The sequence below is a fragment of the Mauremys reevesii genome, linkage group 11 (assembly GCF_016161935.1).
Source record: "Mauremys reevesii isolate NIE-2019 linkage group 11, ASM1616193v1, whole genome shotgun sequence".
NCBI classification, from domain to species: Eukaryota; Metazoa; Chordata; order Testudines; family Geoemydidae; genus Mauremys; species Mauremys reevesii.
This window is the reverse complement of record NC_052633.1, coordinates 26,279,178-26,292,323: the sequence shown is the minus strand read 5'-3', so window position 1 is coordinate 26,292,323 and position 13,146 is coordinate 26,279,178. Positions and strand designations below refer to the sequence as shown.

Genomic DNA, 13,146 nt, shown 5'->3' with positions numbered 1-13,146 from the left:
TGTAAGTACATCAGAAGCAGGAAGCCTGCCAAACCACCAGGGGGGCCACTGGATGATCAAGGTGCTAAAGGAGCATTCAAGGAAGACAAGGCCATCGCAGAGAAGCGAAATGAATCATCTGTCCTCACTGCACAAGATGTGAGGGAGATTCCCAAACCTAGCCATTCTTTTTAGGTGACAGATCTGAGGAACTGTCCTAGACTGAGGTGTCCATAGAGAACACTTTGGAACAAACTGATAAATGAAACAGTAATAAGTCTTGGTATTCACCCAAGAGTTCTGAAGGAACAAAAGTATGAAATTGCAGAACTACTAATTATAGCATGTAACCTGTTGCTTAAATCAGCCTCTGTACCAAATGATTGGAGAATAGCTAATGTAATGCTGATTTTAAAAAAAAAGTTCCAGAAGTGATCCTGGCAATTACAGGCCAGTAAGCCTAACTTCAGTACCAGGCAATTTAGTAGAAACTATAGTAAAAGGATGGAATTATCAAACACACAGATCAGGGATCGGCAACCTTTGGCATGTGGCCCATCAGGGAAATCCCCTGGTGTGCCGGGCCAATTGTTTACCTGTAGCGTCCGCAGGTTCGGCCAATCGCAGCTTCCGAGCTTCGCCATTCCAGGCCAATGGGGGCTGCAGGAAGCGGCGGCCAGCACATCCCTCGGCTCGTGCCGCGGCCAGTGGGAGCTGCAATCGGCCGAACCTGGGGACGCTGCAAGTAAACAAACCATCCCGGCCCGCCCACGGATTTCCCTGATGGGCCGCATGCCAAAGGTTGCCGATCCCTGACATAGATGAACATGACACATTGGTGAAGAGTCAACATGGCTTTTGTAGAGGGAACAGTGACTGGTTAAAAGATAGGAAACAAAGGATAGGATAAATGGTCAGTTTTTAGACTTGAGAGAGAAAAATAATGGTGTCGCCTCAAGGATCTGTGCTGTTCAACATATTCATAAATGTTCTTGAAAAAGGGTTTAATAGTGAGGTTGCAAATGCAGACAATACAAAATTACTCAAGATACTCAGTCCAAAGTTGATTGCGAAGAGTTACAAAGGGATTTCCCAAAACCGTGCGACTGGGCAACAAAATGGCAGATTAAATTCAGTGTTGATAAATTCAAATAATGCACATTTATTGCACATTGGAAAATATAATCCCAACTATACATACAAAACAATGGGGTCTAAATTAGCTGTTACTGCTCAAGAAAGAGATCTTGGAATCATTGTGGACAGCTCTCTGAAAACATTTGATCAATGTGCAGCGGCCGTCAAAAAGGCTAACAAAATATTAGGAACCAACAGAAAAAGGATAGATAATAAGACAGAAAATGTCATAATGCCACTATATAAATCGCTGGTATTGCCACACCTTGAATACTGCATGTAGTTGTGGTTGCCCAATCTCAAAAAATATATATCAGAATTGGAAAAAGTACAGAAAAGGGCAAGTGATTAGAGATACGGAACAGCTTCCATATGAGGAGAAATTAAAAAGATGGGGACACTTTACCTTAGAAAAGAGACGATTATGGGGAAAATATGATAGAGATGTATAAAGTCATGAATGATGTGGAAAAAGGGTTATATACCCCTTTACATATCATATGAACCAGGGGTCACTGAATGAAATTAATAGATAGCAGATTTAAAACAAACATAAGGAAGTACTTCTTCACACAACACATAGTCAACCTGAGGAACTCATTTCTAGGGGATGTTGTGAAGGCCAAAACTATAATATGGGTCAAAAAGGAACTAGATAAGTTCCAGGAGGATAGGTCCATCAGTGGCTATTAACCAAGATGATCAGGGATGTAAACCCAGGCTCTGGGTGTTCCTAAACCTCTAACTGTCAGAAGCTGACACTGGATAACAGGGGATGGATCACTTGATAAACTGCCCTGTTCTGTTCATTCCCTTTGAAGTTTCTGGCACTGGCCACTGTCAGAGACAGGATACTGGGCTAGATGGACAACTGAAATGACCATTGGCCAGTCTTACATTCTAATATGTGTGTATAAGAGAGGAAGGTTGGGCTAATGGTTTAGGTGCTGGACTGGGACTCAGCAGACTTGGATTTAGTTTCCAACTCTGCCACAGACTTTGTGTGTCAGGCAAGTGTCTCTATGCTTCAGATGCCAAACTAAAACAAAGATAACAACACTTCCTTTGTCTGTTTTAGCTCTTCAGATTGTACATTCTCTGAGGTGCTTTCTTACTATGCATATGTGTGCAGTGGTCAGCATGATGGCGCCCTGATCTCAACTGTGGTCTCTAGGTGCTACTGTAGTACAACTAAACGATAATATAAATAATCTTGACAAACTGGAATGATTCTGAATTGGGCTATCATCATCAGTTTTATTTGGTCTACTTCAAGACAAATGACTCACCATTGTGCCATCAAAAGTCCTTTCCTCCTAGGTCAAATTTATGATCTAGTCTATGAACTTGTCTTTCCATCATATTTGCTTGTGACGCTTTCTGCATTTGCTATCTATTAGTCTCTGTTCCACCATAAGGGAAATATATTTTCCATTGATTCTTGCTGCAACATTCTCAGGCGATTGCCACTTTAGCTGCTTTTCAATCTTCAACATACTCTTCTCCTTGCTTTGCTGTCTTATTCATTTGCTTGTTCTTCTGTCTCTCTGTGTGATAAAGATTATATCTGTCTACAAATTTGCTTTCCAGCTGTTACTGGTAGCTCCTACTCCATCTTCTTGGTGGGTAACTATATTTCACGGATGGTTGTGCATAGCTGTCAAAACCCTTCATTACAAAGTGAGTACTTGTTCTCCATGATACTGTTCAAATTTCTAGAAGGTCTGTCCCCTCCCCCCAGCTCTTTGTCTCATTTTCCTACTCTGGAAGGCCGTGTCAGGATCAATTTGGCTGAGGCTGAAAAAACAGATTCGAAGCTCTTCTCCATGCAAAGTTATTTTTTACATTTGCACTGAGCTCAGCTCTGGTCTTCTGCATATACGTTTTGCCTTCACAGTCTTTAGGCTCAGGTTATATGTAACCAGCTACATGAATGCTCAGACAACTCAGCAGATACTGGGAGGGATGTGACGTGTATCTTCAAACAAGGGCGCAACCAGAATTTTCCTAAGGAGGGGGCCCAGAGGTCTATCCTCCCATCACCTGAACCCAGCCCCAAGCTCCCTCCCCCGTATGCTCCCCTGGCACCGAGCCCCACACCGTCCTTCATCTCACTGTCCCCAGACCCACTCCTGAACTCTCTCACGCTGCATCTGCATCCAGACGTGCGCTCTCCCCCTTGCACCCAGCTCTACACACACTCTCCATCTGCTGCCCCCATACCCAACGCCAATGTCTCCCGCTGCACCCAGCCCTACAGTCTTCCTGCCCCACACCCAGCGAAGTGGTCAAGCTGAAGAGCATCATCCCCTCCGGTGGCCAGGCAGTTCTTGGAGCCCAAGATCCCATCCCCCTTCTGTGTCTCCACTTCCATAGGAAGCCTAAAAAGCCTGGATCCAATCCTCCCATCAGTGCCCCCTGCTCTGCTTTTCTCAGGGGCTTGGGATGCCCAGCGCCCATGGGCATAGGAAGGACTGCAAAAGGTAGACAAGGCCAAACAGGTTCACAGGGTTACTCTGCTGCTTATATTTGGCCTGGCCACCTCCCTGTCCTGATAGAGGGGCAGCAAGGTCAAATTTGAGTGAAAGGGGTGGGGGGGTCACAGAACCACTCAAATTTCGCCAGTCAGCTCCTTAATCATGACAGAGGGGTGGGCTGGCCAAGCTTCCAGCTCCCCTCAGGGGCCAGGGGGAGACGAGAAGGCTGGGTCTCCTAGTCTCCTCTGCCTCATTGCAGCCAGTCTTCAAGATACCCCAAGCAAACAATGACTGATTGGATAAAAAACTGTCTGGCTAGAGTGAAAGCTTTTTTCTTCCACTAAGGGCTTCCATTGCCTTTGTTCCACTGTACAAAAACCTGATAATTTTTTAATGGAATCATATCCTTGTGAATGTAACTAATATTTAAATAAATGTTTAAGGGTTGTTGACTTTTAAGGCACATGGAGTTTATAGAACCTTTGTACTGCCATTAGAGGTAGCTGAATACCAGGGAAAATGTACATATATCCAGAGATTTGCCAAACAGCATTTAATCAGCTGTCCAGGTGTCCAAATATTGTATGTTTTCATTATTTAAGTTATGTCAGGGAAAACCACCAAAACTTGCTAATGATGTATTAATTTAGTGTGTGGCCACCTCCAACTTAGATCCTATGCAAATGGAAATCCATAGAGATTTGCAAGTGAAAGGATGCAATCTCCCTAACTTTTTTCTAAAGCTGCAGGTGAGGAAAGGTTTCTCTCTTCTGTATGATGGACGCACAGTGTGCTACTGTATTAGGGGGACCATATTTCTCTTTGCTGAATAAAATGGTACCTGGTAAAATTACTTGTATTCAAGCGAATTCAACGGCAATCAATCAATCAGAGCTATGCAGTACAAGCATTCAAATTAACATCAAGTTGACTGAGCCACTCTTAAAAAGAAATTCTGCATATTTGGTTTCTTTTTATTTACCTTCTTATCTTTAAGGGTCTAGGGTTCACACGGGGAGAAGTGACACACCCCTTACCCCCCCACAAGGAGAGGTGACACATACACACTCCCGTGCACCTCTCTCATACGGGGAGGGGTGACCAACCAGTTGTACCCTCCCTGCCCGGCACTCTCCACCCTTCATGCCTGGCTGGGCCCCCAGGATGGACCTACCTCTCCTAGTACCTGGTGTTGCATCTTCCCAAGGGAACATGTGTGGGGGGGGGGCACGCAGGGTCACATGCCCCCCCAGATTTCTGCATGGTTCAAACCAGAATGTGGCCAGCAGAAGCCTTTTTGCACTGAGGGAAGGGACAGGAGCTGCCTCCACCCGCAGGAGAGTAGTAGGGGGTGAAGGGATGACCTGGCCCATGCTTTTGCAGAGCTCATCTCTTCTCCCCAACTCTCCTGTGGCTGGAAGCAGCTTGTCCCTTCTTGCCCACACAGTGTTGAAAGGCAGCTAACACCTCCAGGCTGCTGCTGGCCATCGACATAACCTAGGTGCCTCCTGTCCCACCCAGTTACAGCATGGGCAGGAAGGGGTTAAGCCCTAAGGATTCATTGTGCACCAGTGCCCAGGAACCTGACTGCAGGGGCTTCAGCGAACCCTGCCAGAGAGGTGGCTCAGCAAGGGAAGGTGCCTAGGGGATGGAGCAGCCCCGTGCCCCCTGGGGGCAGGACCCAGGCATAAGTGCTAAGCCCCTGCCGGGGAGGGGGGGGGAAGGGGCTGCTGTGGAGCCTACAGAGGCACCACATGAACAGGCTGGAAATCCCTTCCCCCATCCCATCACTCCAGAGCTTAGCGGAGACACTTCCCCATGCCAGCGCTGTGCGGGGCTTTGGCACATGCAGGGCTTGGCTCCTCCTGACCAGTGCCCCAGGCTGGAGTGCTTGGACTTTCTCAGGGCGCCGGCCCAGCCAGAGGCAGTGGGGGGGGGGGGGAAGGAAGGATCCTGGCAGCCAGGCTGCTGGTGAGCTGAGCACTCTGACCAGGGGCTGGGTCCTGCAGGACAGCGAGAGGGGGACCACGTAAAGGGCCAATGAGTGGTCAGCAGAGGTGACATGTAACAGGCCACCGCCTGGTACCTGCCTGCACTCACCAGCCACCACAGCTTGCAGTGTGCAGCCAGTGCCGTCCGGAAACAGGATGGGGGCAGTGCTCTGTATACTAATGCGGTGTTCTAACACTGGCAGAAAAACTCCTCCTTTTGGATATGCTGTGTCTACAATAGGGGGAGCACTGCTGGTATAGCTATGCTGATACAGCTATACCCCAATACCCACAACACTTCAGCAATATAGACAAGGCCTCATAGGTGCCCAATGATACTAGGCATAGTAAAGGGATTTCTATTAAAAGCCCTGGATTCATTAATTTGGATGTATTATTTCAGAGATACTGTGATGAAGGAAGTAATATTTCTTCACGTAAAAATCAGCCCAATGAGGAATACGGCATTCCCCTTCTGAGGAAGTACAGTAACACACACTATACCAGAATATCCCTAAAATAATCATTAAACGTATAGTCAAACAGTAATGCACATTAAAGAACGTGAGAAATGCACGTCGTATACAGTCCTGCAAGTGGTACTAAAACTGAAGCCTGAACTTCCAATGAACCTCAGTTTTATTTCAGTTTATTCCATCTTGAGTAATAATTTACCAAGGGCTTTAGATATTTTTCTAAATAATTCCTTTAATCTAAAGTTTTCAATGGCGATTATTCCATGAGCACTGTGCGAAACTGAAGTTATATGGGTTGCTCTGCATGAACTTACGAGATTTCAAACTACGTGTTTAGCAAAACTCAGTTACCACATGTAGAGATCGGAAATTAAACAAAAATAGATTTAAGTACAGAAAAGAGGCCAGATCCTCAGCTGGTGTAAATTGGTGTAGCTCCATTGAAGTCAATGAAACTACACAAAATTACAAGCAGGTCATCTTCTGGAACCCATATGGTTTCAAATCAGATAAGAAGCCACCAGAGATTAGTTAATATTTATCTAGCTATAATTAATATTGCATGAGAGCTATGACCTAGGACATCCCCTCCGTTTCCACCAACGTAGGGACTCAGATTCAGTGCATGTTTTCTGGGGAGTTGGAACAATGTCGGAGCTGCAGCTCCGTTACCTTATTTCTTTTGCTCTGGGATACTACATGAAAATTTGCCTGTGAGGAAAATGACTCTTTTATTGATCTTCTTCTCTCCTTGGACATCACTCCTCTCTCCTTTCCACAGACCCCCAGCTCCTTCCACTTTCTGTAACGTTCACTCTAGTATCCTCACAGAATTCTCTGCAGTTCTTGATGCTCACAGACCTTCTCCAATACCCCTTTGTTAATTTTTACCTCAACTCTGCCCCTGCCTCCTGCAAAACAATTCAGCATCACCTTCTTCATCATCTCTAACTTGTCCTCTAATCTCCAGCAATTTGTTGCTGCTATTGATTTTGTTCTCAGGATTCCTACCCCATTTCTGTGCTCCCCAAAGGGAAATCATCATGACTTTCCTGACCAACATCTAGCCATTGGTCTCCCTTCTGCTTCTGATTCCAAGGTATCTTCTGTGGTCCTCCCCCCCGCCACGACCTACACCCACAACCACATCTCCTTCTGAATGGCCCTCTCCCTTGCCGTCACTGCTATTTTCCCCCAAATCCTAATCCTCAACCTCTCTTTCCTCCATCTCTGTCCCTTGTTGTTACAGCTGAGCTGGTTTTTACTTAGATGCACTTCTTTTGTGCAGACACCAGATCATTTGGTTCACTGCCATCCTAAAGCTAAATTACTAAAGGCTAGCAGACTGGAATAGGCTAGCACACCATTTTAAAAGGAGCCGCAGGCCTTAATTCTCACCTGAGAGCCTCCACCGCTCTCTTCAGGTCTCAAACAAGGAAAATTGAGGATTTAACACAACATTATTGCTTGTCCTTATTTCTAATTTAAAAGAAATCATTTTAGCCCAGCTTTGCTGTCTCCCTCACCTGTCACAAGATACAACCTCAGCCCCGCCTGTGTCTTAAGAAAACCGATTGCCAACTTAGAGGGAAAAGCTTGCATCAATCAAAGCTTTTGGGGATGACTCTGGAGAGTTTTTCTTTTATCACCCCTTCCCCCATCCTTCTTGGAAAAGCTCCTTGATAATGGAGAAGATATTGGGCATGGTGCATTTTGGCTTCCTCTCTACCAAACTGAAACCCCTGTGCCCCCCCTTCATGTTGTTTAGGTTCTACGGTTACTAACCAGTGCTCCTTTAGCTCATTGTACCATAATCTGGCCCTGTATATTTTTAAAATCTCAATACATCACTTTTAAAACTGGAATGGAATAAACATTTTCTAAATATGTGGCTTACTGTCCACGTAGAATAACCATCCAGTATACATTCTCACCCCAGATTACCAATTGGTAACTAATGAACAGTGAGCACTTTCTAACATACATTCCAAGTAGCTTTGGATCAATTTTCTAAATTCCTGTTGCCAAGGCCCTCTCCCCTAGCTACTTTTATTAATAATGAGGAATTTATCCCTAGGAAATATCAAAGTGACTATTTGTTGTGGATATGAGCTGAGATTATTCCATTTGGACAGCTGTTCTTGGGTCCAGATTTGAAAAAATATCAAGAGATTTGTAGTAGTGTAAATAATATAAAGAGCCCATATTTTCAATATTTACAAGTCAGATTTTATCTAGACCTTTAACCACTTCTGAGGCGTTCCAGGAGCAAGCTGGAACAAAAGATTTAATTTCTAAGATAGATACAATTTTGACAAGAAAACAATACAGATGAAAAGGTGAGAGAGTACTTTGGATAAAGAAATTGATCTAATGAGTGTGTCTCCGTATGTATACATCTTCAGGTTATATTACTCAAAGAATTTTTTTTAATGAAATATTTCATTTGAGTCCAGTTAAGATACATCATATTTTTTGCTACAAGGGATGCGCTCTGTTGGAAGAGTTGCAGAGAAAAAGAGTACATGCATGCACATCTGGTGGTTGTGTCCAGGAATTAGATGGCTTTGAAAGAAAATTATTAAAGAGATGAATCTTTTGACAAAATGCCAGCTTCCTAGAGATCCCCCGACCTGCTTACTTAATGAGCCAGTAAAGGACCTACGTTTCTAACAAATGACAAATTAATTTATTTTTTATAGTTAGTTGCTAGACTTTGTATTGCACACGACTGAAAAAATGTGAACCATCCTCCAACGGAATTGTGGTATAGTAACATATATGATGTTACTCCTTATGATGGAAATGCTTTCATTCCAAGTACATACACAAGGGAAGCACCAAAAAGAGGGTAGATAGTTTGAAGTGTTGTCAACCTTTTTAGCATATGCAGAGGAGGAGCACGTCCCAGCCAGTAAGCCAGAATCTTTAGCCAGGTTCTGGCTATTAATCTGATCTTGAATAAATAATGTACAATGTAGTTTTAACGTTATATTGTAACTTCGGCTTAATAAAAAGTTTTACAGAATTTTACAAGGAAAAATTATAAACCACCAAGAGATAAACTGTGCTTCATCTTCACCGCACAGCATATCGGTGGGGGTAAACCTGGCATTCAGAGCTTTGTAGCTCAACAGTACTCCCTTATAAAGATCTATTTTCACAATACAAAAGCAACACAAGCTTAAGCAATTATACATTCCTTGCCACATTTTTAACAGGAACACTCCAAATGCTTCTATTCACAGTTCTAAAGCCAAGCTGTGAATATTTGCACAAAAGCTACTCATAAATTAATCCTCCTAGTAAGAAGATTTGAAAAAGAAAGATGCTCACCCAAAACAAAATTCGATAAACCCTACATAACATTTACATGTTTTTAATTTAAAATGTTATATCACGCTACGTAGCCATTAATTTTTACGGAGCTTCTAAATAAATTAAAGCCATTTATCATTTTTTAAAATCTATTATAAATACCTTATTAACTTTACATTCAAACACAGACATAATATCAATTATAGCAGCATCTGATGACGTAGCAGCTATTCTATTCTAGGGAAGAGCTATACAAAACTATTGGTTTTACTTAATCATATTCAGGTGTTCTGACAACAATTTGCAACATTTGGTTCAGTGTGAAAGTTGTACTGATTTCCACCAATGCTTGCTGCCAGTGCAAGCATTTTGCAATGTTAACTAGTCTCACTGTCAATACAGACTTTTTTTGCGCGAGTGTTTGTACATTAGTGATGATGAGACATTTGATAAAAAGAGAGGCAGTTTTCAGATTAAAAAAAACCCGCAAAACATTTTTTCCATAGCAAGTAAGTAAAAAAATTAAAGATTACGACACCTACAGTTTTGCGAACATAGGGGAAAGTGTTCTCTCCCCACAGATTTTGCCAATTGTACTTCTCATTTTACTGATATTATAATAGGAATCTTACCTGCATAATCCGTTCTTGCATAATGTCCATCTTCAGACTTTGTGGTAGTAGTTGTGTTATCTGTGTTAAAAGAAATATGTGTTGCTTTGACATTTGCTGCTGCTGTTGTTGTAAAAGAGAGGCTAATCCTGTAAATCTCAGCACTCCACTGACTTCAAGGGAGCTGTGTATGGGAGAAAGGATCTGACCGCAATGTGTCAATTGCAGGATAAGGGTCTTTGGACTGATTCACCCCATGTTGAGACACAAATCTGCCATTCCAGGATTAACATTTGTTTAACTGGATCTAAAAAGATCCAGTTACAGTGAGGTGTGATTTCCTCATTGTTTTAAATAATCTGGACATGGTGATAATCTAATCTGAAAATGGTGAACAGGAAAGGAGGGTTCATTTTAAAGAAATATTTTATAGGAATGTGTTTAATATGCAGGTTTAGTAGGGCTCTGTAAATAGATGTGCTTAGGATTTATAGGTCAGAAGCTGAGGGGGAGCGGAGGAGCTATTAAGGATCCTGTGACTCAATGGCCATTTTATTTACAGAAAATATTTAAAACCACATTTTCCCCATTTTTATTTTGAGCACAAAATAGGCTTTTTCAAAATCAACTCAGTGGTCATGCTGGCACACACATGAAATAGTGCCACACGCCTCTGAATCCTAATCCTAAATCTTGAATGCTGCCAGGCAAACAAGAATCACCGAGTTACTTCCTGAAAGGACATATGCCTTTCTGCTGGGAAGAGGAGGGTTGCCATATTCATTAGGCTGGGCTCTGAGACTTTGGCCTCATGAAGATCCAGATGACACAACAAACAATGGTGATTCCATAGGCTCCACTAAAGATATTGGGCCAGATCCTCTGATCCACTAAGACAGTTTTGTGCTGCTCTAGTGGCACAAGGCAGCCCTCAAGCAAGATTCCTCATATGCAGGAGAATCCCTATGCGGCTTGGAGCTGCCATAGCAGCGGCAATGCCGCCTCCCTTCTAACCTTCAGCACAGAGGGTGTGGCCAGGGGAAGAGGGTGTGACAGGGCTGTTCCTTTTGCCACTGGGATGCTTAAGAGCTGGAACGGCCTCTTGGGGCTACAGATATGAGCCAAACACAGCAACCTTAATGCTATAGAAATTTGTGCTGGGGCCTGTTCTAGGGCTGAAGGGCCCCAGAATGTGGCACCGGGAGTGGGAGCAGGAAGGTTGCAAAAGTTGCTTAAAGCCACCTTTACACATGTCCCTCCAGGGCTGCATCAACCAGAGCTCGGCCACAGCTCAGATATGGGCCAGTATTTCAAAATCTGTAATCAACAAAATTCCCACTGCACCAGACCGCATCCTGTACTGTAAATTAGAAGAGTCTATTGAAAATATAAGAAGTGCCTAATAACAAGCCAGCCCTAGTTTTTATTTCTGCACAAAAACTGAAAACATTATTTGAAATGAATTTTGCTCTGAGCATTACCTTGACATCGACCCAAAGACATGACTTCAATTTTCTCCTGTTTCTGGCATGATGCTTCTTTGATTTGACATGCATTATCATAAGATTTCCCATCGGAAGCACAAAGAGGATTGAAGTTGGTCTGAGAACAGTCAATGTTGCACACACACCTGAAAAGATTAAAAAAAGGCTAATGTAAGAAAGCTTTCTCATGACATCCTAGATAAAGCACAAAAATAAGGAAGGCTTGGAGGGTTTCCATGGCTGTATAATAAGGATTGATGGAATGAAGCTGGAAAATTCTGGCGAAGGGCTGGTTGTGGTTTTGATTTGGAATGAAATGCCAGGAAAAAAGTGAAAGAGAAGGAAAGCAAAAGAAAAACGAAAAGGCAAACAACTGGACATGTAAAACTAAATTAAAGCATGCACTACTGGAAAATAAATTACCGTAACTCCTCACTTAACATTGTATCAAGTATCAGAGGGGTAGCCGTGTTAGTCTGGATCTTTAAAAAGCAACAAAGAGTCCTGTAGTACCTTATAGACTAACAGATGTATTGGAGCATAAGCTTTCGTTGGTACATTGTAGTTATGTTCCTAAAAAATGCAACTTTAAGTGAAACGATGTTAAACAAATCCAATTTTCCCATAAGATTTAATGTAAATGTGGGGGATTAGGTTCCAAGGAAATTTTTTGGGGGCAGACAAAAAGCTTTATATACTGTACAGTACTGTACTGTGGTAGGGAGGTGCCCCTGGCTTACCCCACACAGGCACAGCCCGCTGCAGGCAAGAACGCTAGGAAGCACCTTCGCAGCAGCAACAGCTTCCACGGAGAAGAACAGGCGCCGACTTTGCTGGGAATGCTCAAGGCCCACCTCTTCCCACCTCCACTCCACCTCCTCTCCAGAGCACGCCGCATCCCCAAAGTCCTAAGTGCCGCCAAACAGCTGTTTGGTGGTGCTTAGGATTTTCTGGGAGGAGGGGGAGGAGTGGAGACGTGGTGCTTCCCCGCTCCTGCCTCTCCCTCCCAGAAAATCCTAAGCGCCTGGGTGGGGGAAGCGCTGGGAGGGAAGGTGAGGAGGTGGAGAAGAGGAACTTGTGCAATGTTTCCTTGTAAAGTTGCTGTTCTTCCACAGAATCTTACAAGCAGTGGACAGAGCAGGCAGCCAAACGACGTTATAAGGGAGCATTGCACAACTTTAAATGAGCATGTCCCTAACTGAGCAGCGACGTAACTTTGAAAGGACGTTAAGTGAGGAGTTACTGTACATACAGGCAGATCCTCAGCTGGCGTGAGCTGCCAAGGTGTTGATGAACTCTATGGAACTCTATGGAACTATGACCAGCTGTGAATCTGACCCATAATATATAACGTTGTATATGTACATATTTATTTCAATTCATGATTATATACAAACATTTATAATATTTATCCCAGACTGTAGGCACTTTTGACGTAATTAAAGATACATTGGCATAAAAGATAATGCTACAGCTTCCCTCACCTTAAAACCAGAAAATAAAGTAAATAACCAACCAGAAGTGAAATCATACCCACACCCAGATATATTATTTTCTTGTTTATAAAAGCATTATGCTGGTACCTCCTGAATCTGTATGTTGTATGGCAATTCAGCGTTAGCATGACCACAGATGGATGCTATTTTAACTCTTCCAGGACACACAGACCAGGA

General features: G+C 43.3%; 1 protein-coding gene across 1 annotated transcript in view; it reads right to left on the bottom strand.

Annotated features, from left to right (window-relative positions):
• Positions 1-13,146, bottom strand: part of TMEFF2 (transmembrane protein with EGF like and two follistatin like domains 2) — a 164,881-nt gene that overhangs the window by 35,025 nt on the left and 116,710 nt on the right. Inside the window, exons 6-7 of the mRNA XM_039495968.1 lie at positions 11,471-11,619; positions 10,011-10,070 (exon numbers count right to left, since the gene is read on the bottom strand). Coding sequence (XP_039351902.1) covers positions 10,011-10,070; positions 11,471-11,619 — 209 coding nt within the window. The remainder of the gene's footprint in view (positions 1-10,010; positions 10,071-11,470; positions 11,620-13,146) is intronic.